The sequence below is a fragment of the Micromys minutus genome, assembly GCF_963924665.1.
Source record: "Micromys minutus genome assembly, chromosome: 24".
NCBI lineage: Eukaryota > Metazoa > Chordata > Mammalia > Rodentia > Muridae > Micromys > Micromys minutus.
In genome coordinates, this window is record NC_137959.1 from 46,897,986 (window position 1) to 46,919,222 (window position 21,237).

At 49.7% G+C, this 21,237-nt stretch overlaps 1 protein-coding gene across 1 annotated transcript in view; it reads left to right on the forward strand.

Moving 5' to 3' along the window:
* DISC1 (DISC1 scaffold protein) overlaps positions 1-21,237 on the forward strand; it is a gene marked incomplete at its 5' end in the record, with an annotated part of 201,804 nt that overhangs the window by 74,568 nt on the left and 105,999 nt on the right. Inside the window, 3 exons of the mRNA XM_080936621.1 lie at positions 2,150-2,270; positions 5,178-5,413; positions 16,409-16,463. Of these exons, the coding sequence (XP_080792747.1) occupies positions 2,150-2,270; positions 5,178-5,413; positions 16,409-16,463 (412 nt within the window). The remainder of the gene's footprint in view (positions 1-2,149; positions 2,271-5,177; positions 5,414-16,408; positions 16,464-21,237) is intronic.

Sequence of the window (21,237 nt, forward strand, 5' to 3'; positions counted from 1 at the left end):
CCATTCCTCCTAACACAGACAGAGTTCTGGCCATTCCTCCTAAGACAGACAGAGTTCTGGCCATTCCTCCTAAGACAGAGTTCTGGTCATTCCTCCTAAGACAGACAGAGTTCTGGCCATTCCTCCTAAGACAGAGTTCTGGCCATTCCTCCTAAGACAGACAGAGTTCTGGCCATTCCTCCTAAGACAGACAGAGTTCTGGCCATTCCTCCTAAGACAGACAGAGTTCTGGCCATTCCTCCTAAGACAGACAGAGTTCTGGCCATTCCTCCTAAGACAGACAGAGTTCTGGCCATTCCTCCTAAGACAGAGTTCTGGCACTGTCCAGATGCAGCAGTGTGGCTTGTCAGCTCCCCTGTGGTGGGACTTCAGAAGCAAGTATGGGTGGCATGCGCCGGCCTTTCCTCGCCTCTCAACCCTCAGGTTGGAACGGGCACACAGGACCTGGGAGGGAGAATCCCCGGACGTTATCAAGGAGTGAAGATGTTGCCCGTGCATTTCCCCACTGCACTCTTCTCTGTGGCTCTTACTGGATTTTACAGATGGGCTTCATCCCTGCATTGATTGATGGGAAGGAAACAGAAAGACCCAAGTTCTCCCACAACTGGGCAGATCCTAGTTGGAAACCCGAGTCTGAGAGGGGAATATTAGCGCTCATCCCGTGCTGTTGTGTGTTTCAGTCTTCCCCTGAGGGGTCTGCTCATTTTACATACTGATTAGTTTATAGCCGAGATGCCTTTTTGCTCCGCCATGAGGGATCACCACGTACTGAGTCTTAAGGAATTTGAAGGAAAGGCTATGTTGCAGAGGGAGACCCTGGGGACCAGACATGGATGACAGAATCATGTCCCTGCTTCATATCTGAGCGATGTGTCCTGGGGCCACCCCTGGCTTTCTGTGGATCTCTTCTGCTCTGGGAGTAGGAGAGACAGACAGGAGCATTGTTTAGAGCACAGGGGCTTTTCTTGTGGGTTAGGTGGTGGGTGGGGTTAAGCACCCCCCAGCTATGCACCTGTAGATTCCCTCAGCAGTAGAGACTGCAATTCTGTGTTGACTTCCTACAATGCCTCCCACCTCAACCCAGATGGCATCAGCTCAAGAAACGTGAGGAGCACTAAAATCAGCATCCACCCAGCAAACTGGGAAATAACTGAGGGGGAGAAATGAGCTAATGCAGCAGGAGACGGGGTAGAAGGACCTCCCCATTTTTTAAGACTATGGGTTTATTAAGCCACCCAGCAGGTATTTGCTGAGCCTTAACTCACTGGGGACGTCACTGGGGATACCAGCACAAGAAGAGCTCTGTCTTCCTCTGGCACAGTCAAGCCTGAAGCACCTGTAGCAGCCCCGAGGAAGCCTTTACTCTCTTTCTACAACTGCTGGAAGCCAGGGTGTCTTAGAATCATGTTACATGGAAGAGGATCACTGTGCTGTAGACTTCATATTCATGTTCATTCCGTGTGGGACTGTGCCCACCAGACAGGTCCACCATTCAGTTTACTGGTTGTGCCTGGTAGGATGTTGGTGGTCGCTGGCAATCACCCAAGGACAGGGCACCTTACTACCTTCCTCCCCAGATAGTCCAGTTTGAGGAGGCTGTGAGGTTCAGAGGGTTGGGTTGGTTCAAAGACAGAGAAAGCCAAAGCCATGTTCTTGCCGTGGCCTTGTCCTCTGTGAACTGTGTTCTGCTTGTCCCATCCTGGGAAGAGCCCTGCAGGGGACTTTCCCTTGGAGGAGGGTGGGGTGTGACAGAAGGGGAGAGCAAGGAGAAACAGGATGGAACCCAGGGCTTCATTCATGCCAAGCGAGTGCTTTCCCTGGCCCCAGATGGGGTTCTAAATCAGATTGTATAATATTACGCTTCCGGCACAGTTTAGTTTGGACTAACCATATCTCAGGTGTCCATAGCCAGGGTGGCCATGGGCTAGGGCACATGGAAGTGCAGGCTTGGTAGATACAACTTGGTTGGAGAAAAAAAAAAAATCCCCAACTGATCCTAGTTGAAACAGAAATGTACCTTAGGGGCTCCATTCCCGTGAGCGCCCAGATGACCTGCAGTCAAGGAAGCTTTGCAGTCTCTCTAAGTGCGTGTAGACCTAAGCATGCCTGGTTCTCCACACCTGTACCAATGCACATTTGTTACTTGAAGGGCTGATGGCAATGGTCCGGAAGCTCCACTCGAAGGACCGCTGAGGACGACCGCCCAAGATAACCTGCCTGCATCCATCACCAGGCGGGACCGGCTTATTCAAGAGAAACAGCAATTGCAGGTGAGTGGTATAGACTCTTTCAGAGAGGGAGTGGGCCCTTTCCTACCCATGTAAGTCAGATGCAATGAAGGGGTCTGCTTCACTGCAGTGCAAGTACTCAAAGCAGAGGCGGTGGAGCGGACACTCCCTGGCACATGACAAGGTTGTAGTCGAAAAGCATTATGGGACTAGGAACCTTTGGCTCTGCTCTGTCTGTGGCAGCTGGGGTGTCTGGGAATGCTTTGTGGGAATCCCTACCATGGTGGACTCTGGGAAACAACTGTTAAGAGACATGGATTTAAGTCTAGCCCAGGTATGAGGCTGCAAAGCCCAGCAGGTATAAGAAGGCCATGCTTGGCTGGTAGCAGTGGTGACATGTGGCCAGGGAGTGCCCAGGGTTAGAACTCTGAATGAGCCTCCAAGGTGAGTGCAGAGGCAAGAAGGGGCTCCAGAAGTTCCCAAAGTTGACCCAGGGCAGGGACTGAGAGGCAGTGGGGGCTGGGACTGCTTGAACCTGGGGCCTGGGGCAGGAACTGGGGGCACAGAAACACTGGCCCCCAGCACCTGGGATTCATGGGAAGAGCCTCAATGGACAGAATGGAAAAACCATCTGATGTGATTCTTAACGTAAACTTTAAGCCTCTGCACGTACGCACGCACGCACTCACGAACGCATGCACGCACACACGCCTGCGCACACACGCCTACACACATAAAAGTGAAAAAAAACTAACAAAAGACTAAGATGTTGGATCATTGTGGAAAACAGTTTTGCAGTTCCTCAAACATTTAAAACAGTTCTTAGCACCCAGCAAACGATCCCACGGTTGAGTCACACCTGAAAAGAAAGCACGGGCCGGATGAGACATCTAGTCACTATGGCGGACACAGCCTACACGTGCAGCACTGTATAGACAAGCAAAATGTGTTGTGGATGCAAAGGTCTGTCACTCAGCTTACTGAGAAAGAACTTTGTGCCACAGGGCACAGTGTGGGCAAATGTGGAGGACATTGCCTGAGACAGCCGTGGAAGGTAGATTCTGTAGTATTCTACTTAGAAGAGATTCCCAGAGTAGGAGACGAGATTGGTGTGTGGTGGGGTGTGTGTGAGTGTGGTGGGGTATGGGTGTGGTGGGTGGGGGTTGGGTGTGTGTGTGTGGTGGGTGTGTGGTGGTTGGTGGGGTGTGTGTCTGGTGGTGTGGTGTGTGTGAGTGTGGTGTGTGTGTGGGTAGGTGGTGTGTGTATGAGTGTGGTGCTGTGTGTATATGGTGTTTGTGTGTGCGTGTGTGTATGAGTGTGGTGGTGGTGTGTGTGTGTGTTTGGGGGGATGGGATGAGGATGGGGTGACAGGGGATGGAGAATTAGGGTTTAATGGGGATAGAGTTCTGGGGTTGGATGGTGAGGATACTGGAGTGGTTTGTGTGTGTGTGCCTAACCGAGCTGAGTGTGTAAAATGGCAGAGGTGCTAAATCTCAACGTCTCTTTTACTACAGCATATCGCCACTTGAGCTTTTCTTCCCAGTATGGGGGGCTGAGGCAAAAGTACTGCTGTTGGTTTAAGCCACAAGATAAGTCAGGGCTAGCTCCGGCTACTAGGAGAAATTCGGTCTCTGAGAAACAGAAAATGAGAGGGAGGGGTAGTGTGGATCTCAAGGCAGACACAGAGCAGCTGAGCCACATTGAACACACAGAGCCTGTGGGTTAGCAGGAAGTTCAGATGGGGGTGTCGGAGCTCAGCACCCTCTTCTCTGGGACCGCAGGTGGGTGTAGGGATAGGAGCTGTGGAGAATCTGCTCTGTGGGCGGAGAGAACATTCACGAGATAGAGAGCTATCAGGAATTAAGTGGTGCTCTTATCAGCTAGGGACGGCGAGGGAACAGGGGCGTGTCCCTCCGCAGAGTCTGGTGCTGTATTCGGACTCCTAGGCAGCGAGATGGCTATCTGCCCAGCACAGAGCACACGATGTTCCATCACCTGCTGCCTGTTTATTCGTTGGCCTGGAGACAGATGATAGTTACGGATTAACGTAGATTCTGGGTCAATTAGTGTAAATTATGTGTATGAGCGAACGTGTGTGTGTGTGTGTGTGTGTGTGTGTGTGTGTGTGTGTGTATTTGAATGTGGGCACATGTGCATGTGTGTGCACATGTAAGTGGAGTACATAAGTTGGTGCTGGATACTTACCCCAATATCCCTTCACCTTATTTTTGACACAGAGTCTCTCACTGAATGTAGGCCTCACTGATTGATTGGACTAGACTGGCTGGCCAGCAAGTCCCCAGGATCTTCCTGTCTGTGCTCTCCCCCATGCTGGGGTTATGGACTCATTCTGTGGGACCCCAGCTTTTGCGTGGGTTCTGGGGACTCAGAAGTAGCTCTTCATGCATGGCAACCACTTGGCTGACAGAGCCGCCTCACCAATCCTAGGAACTAAAGCGTCCGACATTCTAAAGGACTTTTGACTACCCAACCTGACAGCAGCTGGTTCTCTCCGTCCTGTTGCTGTGACAAGACAAGGCTCTCGCCTTTCTGCGCATCCTACATTTTTGTGTTTGGGGTCAGGGTTTTCTCCTCCTGGCTCACAGTTGGTGTGGGGTGCGAGCTGCTAGCACCCTCACTTGCCCGCCAGAAGGGAAGCCAGCGAGACACCATTTACTGGATTTTATCAAATCAAAACCTTGCCCCGCACCTGTCCAAATTTAATGCTCGGGAGGAAGGGAATGGCTTTGTTCCTGCCAGCTCATCGAAAACATAAAGCTGGCGTGATTTTTTCCAGTTCAGCAAACTTCTGGAATTTGCCTGCCTCCGAAGGGTAGGGTAGGTGGGCTTTGAGACAGACTGTGGTACACATGGCCCCTATCATTTAGCCGCTCTCTTTGTCAGCAGAGCAGGGTTAATGGCTGAAATCTGTTCCCCCTTTCTCTGCAGAAGGAAATCGAAGCTCTCCAAGTAAGGATGTCTGCGCTGGAGGAGCGGCAACAGCGGCTGAGCCAAGAGTTGGAGGAGCAGGAGATGCTGCTCCAATGGCCGGGCTGTGATCTGACGGTGCTGGTGGCCCAGCTGACCCCAGGCCAGCTGCAGGAGGTCAGCAAGGCCTTGGGAGTGACTCTGACCTCTGCCAGCCAGGCTCCCGCTCACTTGGAGCCACCTGAAATCCTCAGGAGGTACTGGTGACTTTCTGAGTTCCCCACTTCACCTCACACTGCTGCCCCTTTGCCCACAGGCGCCTCAGGCACTGTGTGCTGAGTGAAGGGTGGACATACTTTGATGTGAGATTGCCCGCAGGGTCAGTCATGAGTTCACCTAATCCCTGTCAGCAATGTCCCCTCTCTAAGAGGCCATTTCTATCACTCCAAGGGGCTGGCTTGTCTCCCCTTCCTTCTCTCCCTCCCTTCTCCCTTCCCTCCTCCCTCTCTCCTCCTTTCCTTCTCCCTCCCTCCTCCCCTCCTCCCCTCCTCCCCTCCTCCCCTCCCTCTTCTCTTCCCTCTCCTCTCCCTCATTCCTTTCTTCTCCCCTCCCTTCTCCCTTACCTCCCCCTCCCTTATCTCCCCCATTTCCTCCCTTCCCTCTCCCCTCATTCCTTCCCTCCTCCCCTCCTCCCTTCCTCCTCCCTCATTCTTTACCTCCCCTCCCTCATCCTTTTCCTCATTCCTTCTATCCCCCTCCTCCATCCCTTCCCTCCCCCATTTTCTACCTTCCCTTTCCCTCCCTCCTCCCTCATTTCCCCATTTCCTTCCTCCTTCCCTCTTATATTTGGGATTCAATTAGATAGAGATAGTGATACTGGCTTTTGATGAAGAGAAATCTGGAGAGACAGATTTTATTTCTACTCAAGGGTTAGGGTGTGGCACTGAAGGACTGTGCCTGGGCTGTGGTGACACTCAGCTATAGTGTTTGTGCACAGCGTGGGCACCTGAGTTTGGAGCCCCAGAACCCGTATAAAAATATGGGTGCAGTGGTACATACCTTTAACCCTCATTTCTGGGTCCACAGACTTGGGAGAATCTCTAAGGTTTGCTGGGCAGTCAGCTTAGCCCCAGGTTCAGCGACCCTTTGAATGTAATCTAGGAATCTCTTCTTTTTCTCCCCCCCCTTGTCTGTCTGTCTGTCTCTGTGTACATGTGCACAGCCAAAAATATTCCCCCAGACAAACAAGCAAACAAGCCTCTCACTCGTCCCCTCCAAGTCCTCCTGGTTCTCTCTGTGTCTTCTTTCCAGTTTCCCAACACTTCACTTCCTTAAAAGAAGAAGAACAACAAAACCCCCACCAAGTCCCCTAAGTTCTGTCCGTATCTATGTGGATATGGGGTCATCCGCAGTCACCCCTAGAGAAACCACCTCTCCTCTGGCATCCCATAATTGCAGCAGCTCAAAGGTGACATCTTCCAACTACCAGGAGGATCAGGATGTCCCAAGCCAGGAAGCTGACAGGACACAGAAACTCAGAAGCCACATAAAATGTCAGACTCAAACAATGTTGAGGCTGTAGAGAAAACAGATCCCTCATTCACCCTTGGCGGAAGGGTGGGCTGGTGCAATCATTGTGGAAGCTTCTCAAGGAACTAAATATGGAAAAGCCCAAACAACCCAGCGATAGTTCCTTCCAGGCATCAACCCAAGAGACCCCCTCCCACCACAGGGATTCACATCCACGGTCATTGTGGCTCTGTCGGGTAATGAGCCGTGGCACATGGATAATGGGCTTTTGAAAAAAAATTGGCTGTAAAGAAAAATGAAATTTCAGAATGTATAGAAAAAAGTAAGGAACTGGAAGATGCTACGTTAACTGATGCCCAGTGTCCTCTCTTGTACGTGGATCTCAGCATCTGATTTCCATATTTGTGTATTTGTGGCTCGGAGGAGAGTTTGGGCCCTTGTGGCAGCATTCGTCCATCAGAGGAAGGTGGGTTATCACACAGTTGATAAACAGTCTACAGCTCAGACCTGTAGCCAGGATGAGGCTAAGTTCTGAGTGGCAGGGGGAGGGGAGGGAAGGGGTCTTGCTTTCTAAGGAAGGACTGTGTGAGCTGGCTGAGAAGGCGAGAGGCAGGAGTTAATTAGTTAAGGTACCTGTTACAGGCTGGGCACGTGCCACTTTTAGCTTCCTGGTACCTTGGAGTCTGGGAATCCAGCCCTGTAGACTTCTTGGGGAAATAAGAATTATAGTGCCTGCAAGTCTCCAGAGCACCTGGGGTGTCTCTTACACGGGGGAGGGGGCTGCAGATTTAAGAGTTCTTAGTGGGGGCATGTCATTTCCTTCAGAGCAGTCATGAAAAAGAGGCTGCCGGACCTGAATAGGACCTGGCCCAGACTGACTACATGGTCATGGAAAGGGGTGTGTGTGGGAGAGGGAGGGTTCCAGCAGTGTGGGGTGGGGGAACATTGAGCGTCTTTCTGGAATTGTTAGGGTCGGAAGACTCGCAGCTCCAGTCTGCCCTGCACAGTCTGTCTTGTTGTCAGAACCATGTGACATCTCGCTAAGGGACAAGTTCCCTCCGGCTGGCTCCAGTCTTTCTCTCAGTGTGTGAGTCCTGGTAGCCCAAATCTGATGGCCGAGAGAAGGGACACACATGCCTCTTTGGGGAAGTCTTCATTCCCTGTGGTGTTTACCAGGTCATAGGAGCAGGAACAAGGGAAGCTAAGCATGTATGAACATACCACATGCTGATTAAAAATTAAATTCAAGAGTTAGGGTCTTGCCTGAAATCTCAACCCCTAGTCTTAAAAGCAAGCTCCAACTCACCTTAATTTTTTTTACTTGAATGCATATCTGTGCATTGCACACATGCCCAATGCCCACGGAGGCCAGAAGAGGGCACGGGGTCCTTGGAACTTGAGTTACAGGCAGTTGTGAGCTGCCATGTGAATGCTGGGAACTGAACTCAGGTCCTCCGCAAGGGTGCCCTTCACTAGAGTGTCCAGCCTTGGCTGTTGTCTCTTTTTTTTTTTTTAAAGATTTATTTATTATATATAAATACACTGTTGCTGTCTTCAGACACACCAGAAGAGGCATCAGATCCCATTACAGATGGTTGTGAGCCACCATGTGGGTGCTGGGAATTGAACTCAGGACCTTTAGATGAACAGTCAGTGCTCTAACCACTGAGCCATCTCTCCAGCCCTTGGCAGTTGTCTTTTGTCCCTCAAGACCTCCTCTGATGCAGGTGTCTGGAGGGAACCTGAAGCTTACTCCGCTGCAGACTGGCTCCATTAGTGGGTCATAGGGCTGGGATTCGAGGGTGGAGCAGGCTGGTGAAGAGCAAGGAAGAGGGGGACAGAGGAGCGAGGTCACAGTTTCCACTGTTTCCCGGGGGCTGCATCTGTGCCCGGGTATCCCGCCTGTTTGGCACATGAGGAGGAGGGTGTGGCGATCGAGCTCATTGCTCTCCAGGGCTGCCGGCTGTGTCCCCCTCCCCCATGCTTTGCACCCCACGGGAGGGCGGCCTGGGATCTCATGTAGCATGCATCTGGCTCCCTGTGCAGCCCGACTGAGGGTAATTGTAGTAATAGCAGCAGCGGGCTGGTGCGAGCCCTTCTGGCACCCGTCAGGGATGCTTGGCTGCTTGCGTAGGTCTGTGGTTGGGTCCTTCATCATTCGGCTCCTGGGAATTTTCATGCTTCGTGTGAAATGTGTTCTGGCAGCTCATGGATGACCTGTCTCTGGTTGTGCATTTGGAAGAAACATGTCACATCTTTTTTTTTTTTTTTTTTTATAAACTGTTGGCATAAACTGTGAAACACTCCAATCCCTTGCTTGGAGCAAATCTGGAGAGTCTGCACGCTTGTAGCACAGCTGGGCTGGGAAGGCAGAAGCCAGGCCTGCTGTGCCTCTTTCCTCTTCAGCTGACTGACCAGGGGCTCCACAGTGAGATGGTGGCCTGGGTGTGGAGTGGGTGCCGCACATTGTGCCTTGGGGATCACACTGAAGTCAGAGTCCCACAACTGCGCCAGGGCTTCTTGCAAGTGAGATTTGGATTAACAGAAGCCAACAGGTCACAGTTGACTGGATATGAAATCCGTCATCTCTGTCCTTCAGAAACACACCATGTTAGAGTGGGGAGATCCAGGGCGATGAGAAGGCTGGCATTGGGTTGGTGGAAGCAGCCAAGTGTGAGTCCCTGTACCATGACTGCACCCAGGGACGAGCAGAAGCCACACCTACCTACCAAATAGGACAATACGCCAGAGCAGCTCCCAGCAGGGAACAGTTTCCAATTTGCACTCCCATTTCTGGGTGTGTTTGGCTGCTGTTTAACCTTCATTCTGGGCTCTGTTTGTGTTCCCTGCCTCTGCCTGAGAACCTACCTGGTCTGACAGGGACAGTGGTTTCTCCCTGGGCCTGAAAAGCCACTTGGAGGAAGATACAGCTTCTTGATGCCAAGACTATATTACAAGAGCCTCTTCCTCTTCCCAACCTTCTCTTCCCCCTCTTCCCCTTCTCTGCCTGTCTCCCTTTCCCCCATCTCTCCCACTATTTCTTCCTCCTTTCCCTCCATTTCTTTCTTCTCTCCTTTCCCCCTCCTTCCCTCACCTTATGTTTCTCCCTCTTTCCTCCCTCTTTCTTTCCCCCCTCATTTACTCTACACTTTGCTTCCTAAAAACTCATGAGGTAGGCAAAACTCTGCCAAGAAGGTCAGTGCGGCCGCCACGCATTCACATACAAGAATGTGAGAACCTTTAGTTTAGCATCTGGGGCTGCAGTAGTTACTTTCCCGTTGCTGTGGTAACACGACAAAAACAGGGTAACAGTTTCAGAAGGAGAGTCTGTAGTGGTGGTGGGAGGATGTGGCAACAGGTAGGAGCAGGAAGCTGGCCGGTCACATTTTAGCCAGACACAGGAAACAGAATGAGAACAGGAAGTAGGGCGGGGCCAACACATTCCAAACCCATAGGCTGGGATGTACGTCCTCCAGCAATGCTTCCTAAAGGTTCTGTACTTCCCAAACAGGAAGCGAGTCAGGGAAGAGAAATGGAGGGAGAGGAGGAGACATAAAGAAAACATAGGTTAACGGAAAGAGACCAGCGCACAATGAGACCAGGCTCTCCCGTGAGCAGTCGAAAAAGCCCAGACGGTCAGTCTGGCTTTGCTGCTGGTGGGCAACCCACAGCCAGAGTCAGTGTTTTGAGACTGAGACCTTTAGAGTGGTCTCTGAGGAAGGGTTCATCTTACCAGAGATGCCTGGCTTTCTGCTGGCAGATGTTCCAGACTCCATACTTCCCCAGAGCTTCCGCTTAAGGCTTGAAGAAACATTCAGGTCATTCTATTAACAGTTGAATGTTTCTCAAGGTGATAATGATGGTGTGGAGCCTAAAGGCCAGGGTCAAGGTACCTGAAGACCTCTGACTTGCATCCATGGATCTTGACATAGAGTTTCAGTGTGTTGCCTGTTTCCCCTCTCTCTCCTCTCACCTCCCAGGCTTTCCACCTCTTCTCTCTCTCCCTCTCTCCTCCTCTCTTCTTCTCCGTGTGTGCATGCTTGTGTGTGTGTGTGAAGGTAGGTGCACATGTGTGTAGGTGCTCACACACATGCATGGAGAAGCCAGGGGTGAATCTCCAGTCTCTTCCACAGTAGCCATCCACCTTGTCTTGAGGAGCCCAGACCTCTCACTAAACCCGAAGCATATATCACCACACCTGGCTTTTTAAAATATCTTATTTTAAACTTTACTTTGCATGTATGGGTGTTTGCATGAATGTTTATGCACAACATACACGCAGTGCCCATGGGAGCCAGGAGAGGGCGTCTGATCCCCCTGGATCTGGAGTTATTGACAGCTGTGAGCTGCCACGTGGATGCTGGTCATTGAACCTGGATCCTCCGGAAGAGCAACCAGTCCTCTTAGCTGCTGAGTCATCTTTCCAGTCTTATGACTTTTGTAAATACCTGGTTGTGGGAGTGAAATTCAAGTTCTCCTGTGTTATTAGCTGAGACTCTCCCCAGCCCTCAACTCTGCTGCTCCTGGGACAGATGAATGAAGAGGTTACTGTCTGTAAAAGAGGTCACGTGGGGATGACTTCTGAGTCTCAGTGCAGTGCCCTTTGACCTGAAGGGTAGTTCATGGTTTGTTTGTTGATTGAGAGAAGACCTCACATAGCCTGGCTGGGCCTTGTGCTATGAAGCCAAGGATGAACTTGAACTTCTGATTCCCCTCCATTAACCTTCCGGGTGCTGGGGTTACAGGCAGGCATCATCACACCCAGAACTGAGGGGTTGTTATCTTCGTGACACACAGGGACAAGCTTTGTTACTGACGTTCACAGAACTCCTGTCAGTGTGTACCAGGTATAAGGTAGTTTTGACTGGTAATTCCTGCTGGGGACTGTGGTGTGGTGGTTGTAGCACCAATCGCAGACAGAGTTAGTCTGGCTCACTGCACTTCAGATGCCCCGTTCCTGTTAGACCAGATCCTGTTATCTCTGTTGTACTTGGGGTTCTGTGAAATGATACAGTCTCAGAGAGTCTTACTACTAAAAATAGTTTAAAAACTGCTGGTCTAATCTACATGGGTGATTCACAGTCTCCACCCCCGCTGCTTCCATTCGTGCGTCCCCTGGGGATACAAGTAATGTTAATATTAGCCAGAGCAACACATAATTAGGAAAATAAATCTACTGAAAAAAGTAATATAGCATAAATTAAATAAATTAAATATAAATCAAATCAGATATAAAACAATGCATTCAATTACCCGCTTCACTGCCTCGTCCTCTCAGGGAGATGTTTGGGTCGAGGCTCACTTTCCTTCTAGGAGAGGGGCAGAGCAGAGCCCAGGGCAAGGAGCTGAGTCCAGCCCTGGAGAGGTGGTGCCTGGCCCTGCTTTTCACTGGGGATGCGGGACATTTGCTAAAGGTGCTGTCCTCGAGGACAGCTCAGTTTTAGACTCAGGAAGAGAGCCTGCTGTCTGTTAATGTGTAAATTCATGAGCTGATTTTTGAGTGTGTTTGGGAAGACTTATGTTGTGCGATTAAATGCTCAAAGGTTCTGTTATGTGAAGATCCACTATTTGGAGGGTAACAGCCGGTGGGCTGGGGATGGAGCTCAGCTGCTACTTGAACAGTAGCGGCAAGCCCCGAGTTTGACACTAACACCACGGACACTGAGTGTTGTGTTGTAGTGCACGTCTGTCATCACGGCAATGGCACAGACACAGGGTCATTCTGAGCTATAGAGTGAGTTCAAGGCCAGCCAGATCTATGTGAAACCCTGTCAAAAACCAAGCAAACAAAAGGTACAACTTAAATTGACTCCCACAGCCTGGCAGAGGGAGGAAAAACAATTACTGATCAAGGGTCACAAGTGCGGATATCAGGCTCCGGAACCAATACTGAGTCGAGCCAAGCCATGCTTCATAGGTTCTGCCCAGACTGCCCCAGCAGCCCAAGTGGTCTCTCCTGTCTTGCTCTCCACATAAGCTGATACTCTGTTAAAAACTATCTTTACACCCTGTAAAAGAGTATCTTTCATTCACTTGATGAGATTGTCTTCTCATGGACTTACTGTTGAATAAGCTCACCCTTTCTAGTTCTTTCTGAACTCTTGCTGGCTGGTTCAAGTCAGATGTTATGGCTCAAACTCCATCCACAGGTGACTGATTCAATCTGGCTTCTCTCAGCGTCTCAGGGAATTGCTCTGCTTGGCCTCAAACTAACTCTGGCAATTTGTTCTACTCTCTGGCTCCTCCTTATTCCCTGACTTCAGCTGCCCTTACTGACCTGCACTGAACTGAAGGAACTCACACCTCAACTCCATTGCAGTTCACTCACTACAATGACTTGACTCCCATCTGTCTGTCTGTCTCTGTCTGCCTGTCCCTCCCTCCCTCCCTCTCTCCCTCTCTCCCTCCCTCCCTCCCTTTCTCTCCCTGTGCTGCTCTGAAATGGATTCTTTCCTGTCCTTTTGAGAGTTGGGTGTTTCATATCTCTCACTCAGTCTGTCAGCTCTTTCTCTGATACATCACGTTGTCTGCCCTTCAGTTTAGACATCACTTTCAAACATAGCTGCTTCCTTCTACAATCTATTTTTACCTTAAGAGTGTGTATTAAGGTAAAAAGTGTGTATTAAGGTAAAAAGTGTGTATTAAGGTAAAAAGTGTGTTCTAAGGACATGCCTGCATTCCAGCCAAATCACACAGACTTATGTCTTTGGATGGGAACCCTTGCCAGAGCAGCCATGTTGGGATTAAAATTCCTCAATCATTTTCAGACTCACCTTCCCTCAGATGACCTGTCTCCATCCAGCCAAGGTCTATAGCCTGTACCTATCTATACAACCATGCTTGCCAAATGGTGACATGTGACTCAGAAGAGGATGTTGCCACCTGCCTCACCCCTGGTCTGTGTTCCCTGTGTGTTTGGGTTGACTTACCCTCACCAGTGTCCCCTCATTTAGTGCAAGTGAGTTTTATATGAGAATAACTGTCAGGTGCCTACACCAGTCTTCAGGAGCTTGCAACCCCAGCTTGCCTAGACATCAGAGATCATGACAGTGTCGAGATAACACCCCCAGTGGTTTTGATAGCTGGAGAAGAACCCCACACATATCGACTGACGGTATCTCGCCTCTTAGTTATTCTCTTGCTCTCCCTGCTGTGGAATATTGTTCTGGACACCTACCTTAACACAGCTCCCGGAAACTGGATTCTTTTTCTCTGGAAGACCCTTTGTATCAAGTGAGCACTCCCCCTTGCACCTGCCACACTATCTTGCCCTCCAGGAACCCATGAGTGGTAGAGGGCGGGGACTGTGTCTTGTAGTGATCTCTGGATGGCTGAGTGCTCTGAGGTGTTGGAAGAATGAGCAAGACACAAATCCATGGAACGGCGGGCTCCAGACAGGGGTTCTTACTGCTTCCAGCGTGCCTGCCCTCTCAGACCTCTCCCTGCAACTTCTTTTCTGATCTCTAGATTTCTGCAGGCTCCCAGACCCTGTAACAGCTTCCAATTGACACACCCGCCTGGCTCAGCCATATTCAGTTCTCCATCCTCCAAGCATTCCCTCAGAGTGCCACTCCGTTACAACTAGAAGCGTTTCCTTCCTATTGGCCCACACAAAAGCCAGAAACTTCTTAACTTGGAGCATCGTACCAGCCATAACTTGGCCTCCACAGTCCACCATGAATATTCTAAACATAAATCATCATCAGTATTCTAAAGATGGCCGACAGTTTCTTGCCTACTACCGTGATCAGATAAACACAAGCATTTCTTCCTATTGACTTGATCCTCTTCCTATTCTTGGGTGGACCTTACTCCATTCCACCCCTCACTTTCTGTGCTGGCCAGCTTTAAGTCAACTTGACACAAGCTGGAGTCATCAGAGAGGAGGGAGTCTCAGTAGAGAAAATGCCTCTGTAAATTGGGGATGTAGGACATTTTTTAAAATTAGTCATCGATAGGGGAGGGCCCAGCCCATTGTGGGTGGTGCTATCCCTGGGCACCACTGGTACGGGCTGAACAAGCTATGGAGAGCAAGCCAATAAGCAGCACGCCTCCACAGCCTCTGCATCATCTCCTGACTCCAGGTTCCTGCCCCACTTGAGTTCCTGCACTGACTTCTTTCAGTGATGGACTGTGATGTAAGCCAAATGGACCCTTCCCCCCCAGCTTGCTTTGGTCATGGTATTTCTCATGGTAGTGATAATTTGTTTTCTGCTGTGGTGTTCCGTCACAGCGATCACTTGCTTCTGGCCATAGTGATGGAAGCGCTAATGAAGACACTTCATGCTAGCACTGACTGCTCCCCTGTTGAACGCACGTGCACAGCTCACTGTGCGCACCGTGAGGATCTTCTACAATCTCATTCTTGCCTTTGCTTCCACCTGTAAGCTTTTCTACCGACCTCCCATAACGCTTACACTGCTCCGAAAGTGACCAGCCCTAGCCGTTTCCTGCCTCTGACAGTTTTATTGGGTACCCCCCTTCACCCCCCAGCATTGGCTTCCCCCCACCACTGGAGCCATCAGTGTGTTTTGCTTTATGTCCTGGCTGCTGTTGGCATGCGTTTATTGCATAGATCTCAACCCATAGAATTCCGCTGTAGCCTCCACGTTCGTGCATGCACAAGTTTTGACAGTGCCTGCCAAAGAAGCATTTGGGCCCATCTCGTGAGGAAGTGCTCACATGGAACTTAAACTCCATCACGGTTTGGGGAGACACTGCATGAATGAAGAGAGGTACTCTGTAGAAAAAGAAGGCCATGTCCAGCTTGTGCCAGATGCTGTCACCTACAAGGCTGATACAGCAAACTCCAAAACTATCCCATAATGTTTTAAGTAACTTTATGTTATATGTTGGGGCTTGAGAAATACGAGACGTGCGTCTGTTTGGTCTCATTTAGATTCAGTGCAGAGGTAAGGCTGTTACCTCGGATTGTTGACAGTGTGGCCCACTCCCTTAGGAAGCTGGTGACAGGGGTCAGGGCTTCCTGCAACCAGGTGGTTCCTCCCACTCTTACTTTGGGAATAAAGACAGATTGTGTTTGTCCTGCTGGCATGAAATTCTTGATGTAGTCTAGGTTGGCCTCAAATTTAGAGATCTACCTGCCTCTGCCTCCCACATGCTGGGATACAAAGGTGTGTGTCTTTGTGACAGGCCTGGAACTCACCAAGGTAGGCTTGGCTGGCAGTGAACCACAGGGATCCTCTTGCCTCTACTTCCCCAGTGCTGGGCACAATGTATACCACTGTGCCTGGATTATGGGAATCAAATTCAGGTCTTCATGCTTGTGTGGCAATAATCACTGTCCTGACTAAGCCATTTCCTCAGCCCCTAAAGACAAATTTTAATGGTTGCTAAGCGGAGCATATTTAGAGAGGGGGATCTACTTCTTAGCCATGGGTTACTTCTACGGTCATGTCAACCCAACTTCCTCCCCCTCCTCCTCCCCCTCCTCCTCCCTCTCCTCCTTCCCTCCTCCTCCCCCTCCTTCTTCTCCCTCCTCCCCTCCCTCCTCCCCTCCTCCTTCTCCCCCTCCTCCCCTCCCTCCTTCCCTCCTCCTCCTCCCCCTCCTCCCCCTCCTTCTCCACCTTCTCCCCCTCCTCCTCCACCTTCTCCTCCCCCAGCTCCTTGGGTGATGGAAGGGTCCCTTGGGAGTGTCTTATACAGAGTGCTCCTCCTGTATGTGGAACAAGAAGACCAATGTTCTGTTCTAATTCCTCTAGCCTTCGGGAAAGGACAAAATCACTGAACCTGGCTGTTAGAGAACTCACTGCGCAGGTAAGCCCGCCCTCCTCCCATTTTCTTCTGACTTTGTGGAGCTGTCTGCCAGGCTGAGGCAAAGAGGAAGAGCTGGGGAGGGAGAGCTGCAGACTCCGAGGTCTGATGACTCTAGGTCCAGTTCTTCCTACCTTCTGCCATGTGGCTGGTTAGCTGTGCTCAGGTACCATGCGCCATCTGGTCATATCTTCACAGGTAAATTTCCTTCTCCTGGATGTATCCCAGACTTCTCTCTGCCTCCTGGATGTCCCACCTTCTAGTCTACCTTCTCCTATAGGTCTATAGGTTTTTTATAATTGACAGGTGACACATCCTTACAATACACAAGATATTTTCTCTACAGAGGTCTCCATCCAGGGACACTTCCAAATGGACAGTTGGCCTTGCATTCGGAAGGGGTTTCTGTCCAGAGGCTGAAAAAAGTGCTGAGTGCCTTTTTGGATTTGGGTGTCGTGGCTTATCACTTCAATCTCCACATTCCATAGGCAGAGGCAGGAGGGTCAAGGGTTCAAGGCCAGCCTGGGCCACATAGCAAGATGCTGTCACAAACGAATGAATGAATAAAAATTTTAGGGTGGAAGTGATCGGATTTTCCTGGGAGCTCAAGTCCAGGCTTCTCAGAAATGGAAGGGGATTAGTAGATAGAGGGTTTGCTTTGTTTCTACATTCCTCTGATCATTTTGCTAGCTTCATTTGTCGCTTGCATTAATAACTTTACCTGCATTAGTAACTTTAACTCTACCTGCATTAGTAACTTTACCTGCATTAGTAACTTTACCTGCATTAGTAACTTTAACTCTACCTGCATTAGTAACTTTGCCTGCATTAGTAACTTTGCCTGCATTAGTAACTTTAACTCTACCTGCATTAGTAACTTTGCCTGCATTAGTAACTTTGCCTGCATTAGTAACTTTGCCTGCATTAGTAACTTTAACTCTACCTGCATTAGTAACTTTGCCTGCATTAGTAACTTTTCTCCACCTGCAACAACATGGCAAATGCAGCATCTCCTCCGCCATGGAGGGAAGGCTGCTCTGGTTCATCCCGGTTCGTCTGACACTGGGGAAGGCGTGGCGGCAGGAGCAGGGGGGACGCTGGTGCTCAGCTCACTCTCTCCTTTCACTCGGGCCCGGGATCGCAGCTCATGGGATGGAACAGCCTAAGGTGAGCGTAGGTCTCCCAACTCTCTAACCCCATTGGGAAGACAGGTTCAGAGATGGTCTCCTAGGTGATTCTGCATCCTGTCAAGTTATCAGTCAATATCAGCTGGGTGTGGTGCTTACACCTTTAGTCCCAGCACTTGGGAGGCAGAGACAGGAAGACCTCTGAGTCCACAGAGTGAGTTCCATGCAGTTCAAGGCTACATGGTGAGACCCTTTCTGAACAAACACCCCATTAAATATTAACCATCATGTTATCTGTACTTTCATAGCAAGACCCTATTATGTGAAGCAGCAGGTACCCCTGCAGTGCTCCCCCACAGTGCTCCCCCACAGTGCTCCCCCACAGTGCTCTTCAACAGTGCTCCCCAACAGTACTCCCCAACAGTGCTCCCCAACAGTGCTCTTCAACAGTGCTCCCCAACAGTACTCCCCAACAGTGCTCCCCAACAGTGCTCTTCAACAGTGCTCCCCAAGTGGAATCCATTGACTGCCAGTCTGCCTCCTAGCTGTTAGATAAAGCATCCACAGGACAGAGCCCTCCCTGTGGTCACACCTGACAGAGCTGCTGGACCAGACATCCTGGGAGTTGCTTTGAGGTGTGCAGATGGACACCTGGGCCTGGGAGCTGGAGGTCTCACAGCAGCTGATGATGTCGGATAGTAGTTTCCGAGGGGAACCTCTGACCTAGGAGACTATTGGTTGGTTTCTGACCAGAGACAGGAAGGCTGCAGGGCTGGGGAAGGAAGTGGTCAGTCAGTAAGCTGTCTGCCATGCAAGTGAGTTTCAGTCACAGAGCCCATGTAAAAAGAGTGGGCATTGTGGCACACACTCATGATTCCTACACTGGGAAGGCAGAGACTTGGGGACAGAAGGATCCTTGGTGACAGAAGGATCCTTGGGGACAGAAGAATCCTTGGGGTTCATTGGCCACTGGGCTGGAGCAAACACTGAGTAAAACTAGTTCAGTGAGAGACTGTCAGAAAAATATGGAGAGCAACTAAGGAAGACAGCCAAGGTTACCCTCTGGTCTCCACACACATTGTTCAAACATATGAACACACACACACACAAACATGCACACATATACATGCATACACATGTGCACATATATACATACATGCACACACACATACATACATGCATATACATGCACACACATACATGTACACACACACACACACACACACACACACATACACACACAGCCAGAGAAGAAAGGAAAGCTTGGACCCTTTCTGGGAAGGATGTCGGGTGGCTTGCCTTCCACACAACCATGCTGCTGCCACTGTGAACGATTAGTAAGGCTGTAGTGTTTATCCCTTTTCTTATTTACCTTTTCTTATCTTTTTGTCTTTTCCTTCCCTTACTTATTTCCAAAGCTGACACCTCACAGTTTGTTCTGGCCACATGGCCAAGGGTTTGATGGATTCCTGTCAGCAACCAGTAATGTCTGTAAAAACATCAGACTTGGGAGGGCTTGAGACCAACCCATGAGCTTTCTGGCTGCTCACCCAAGGGAGGAAGGAGACGTGTTTCTTGTTTTGCCTGGTTCAGCCATGGCTGAACTTTCTGTAGGTCCAGCTCAGTCTCCATCTGTTCTGGCTGGTTTTGTGTCAACTTGACACAAGCTGGAGTTATCACAGAGAAAGGAGCCTACGTTGAGGAAATGCCTCCATGAGATCCAGCTCTAAGGCATTTTCTCAACTAGTGATCAAGGTGGGATGGCTGCCATTGTGGGTGGAGCCATCCCTGGGCTGGTAGACTTGGGTTCTATAAGATAGCAGGCTGAGCAAGCCAGGGGAAGCAAGCCAGTAAGTGACATCCCTCCATGGCCTCTGCATCAGCTCCTGCTTCCTGACCTGCTTGAGTTCCAGTCCTGACTTCCTTTGGTGATGAACAGCAATGTGGAAGTGTAAGCTGAGTAAACCCTTTCCTCCCCAACTTGCTTCTCGGTCATGATGTTTTGTGCAGGAATAGAAACCCTGACTAGGACACCATGTTTAGAAAGCAAGCATTTTTACTGACAGAGCCATCGTCCCCAGCCCTTTCCTTAGGATGCCCATACTTTCATGAGGTTCCACCTTCAGGACCTGTCACTTCCCAGAGGCCCCTCTTGATCCCATTACCATACTGAGGCTGCAGATTTCAGCATATGAAATTTTGGGGACCCAAGCATTCACTTCATTGCACACCCCATCTCTTAGACATTTATAGTCAACTTATAATGACTTCTCTTTTCTGTCCAATTAAGGAGACGTGCCTTAGATTTTAAAATGTAAATGTAACCCTCCATTCGTTAACGAGTTCCTCGGGGGCTAATTTTATTTGTAAATATGAAAGTCGTGCAGATCTTTCTGAGGTGGATCTGTGTATTCTGTTGTGAGCATGCTTTGCTGTGTGGGAAATGAGGCAGAGCCTGGAAATCTAACCTTAACTCTAACCCCTGTAGATTGGCTCAACAGTTTTCTTTCTTTAGTGTATGCAGACGAGCGCACTCACACACACACACACACACACACACACACACACACACACACGGTCACCCCCTGGTACTTTCAGAGTGAGTTGGAACCTTTCTTACACTTATTACATTTCTTGACTTTCATGGGTCACCCAAACCGAAGGTAATTAAGGGAAAAAAGAGATGGAAATAGTTAGAAATAATTGGGATATCTAGAGACCGGTAGGTATTATATCATATCCAGCAGAGACTGGAAGAGTGTGCAATTTAATCAGAAAATTTAGAAAGGCGCCTTCACATCAGTAGTGGGGCTTGAATTACGGGCTTTCTCAGCAAAGGAGAAACTGACCTAATTATGATTAACAGACACTGTTAACTAAAAATCAGAGATATTAGTTGAGACTTGAGAACCTGGCTGTAGTCACAGAGTTAACTGGTGAGTCTTTGAAGTTCCTGAGGTGAAGGTCATGGCTGAGTAAGGTGGGTGGAGCCTGTCACGGGGCACTGAACCAACCAAGGCAGGCCCCGGGCACCTTTCTTTAAGTTCTTGGTTCTAAAATATGGGACAAGTCTCAGGACCCTTAAAAAGCCTCAGATGGATGGCTTTGGCTATGTGGAAGAGCAGGTGGGGTAGGCTTCAGTGCAGAGACCAGCCAGCTCTGCCTGAGCTTCAGAGCTGAGGTGGGAAAACCCCAGGCACAGGGGAAAAGCTTTGGTTCTGAAGGCAGCTTCTGTTTGATCTCGGATAAGCCAAATGCTTACAGTGAACCGTATCCCTGGAGATGTCGACTCCACGTGGGCTGACAACTTCCAGTTTCTGAATGGGATTTCATATACTTTTATTTTGGCAATAAATAATGATTCTTTACATCCTGTGTGGACTTTCCCAGAGAGCCTGCTACTTTTATCCTCACAGAAACTGTGCTGTGTGCTTTGGGTGAGCTGAAAATATAGGTCTATCATTAATCTGAGTACAGATAGCAGGTAATTATGAACTTTTAGCCTAAATAAAATAAAAAAGCTGGTGATTTAGTCTTGAGTATGAGACTGAGGTTGAAGAGTTTTATAGTTTTTGGAACTCAAAGAAAAACAGGTGGTGTGTGTGGAGTCCAGGTGTGGGGGGACACTGGATAACCCCAAGTCTTCCCGG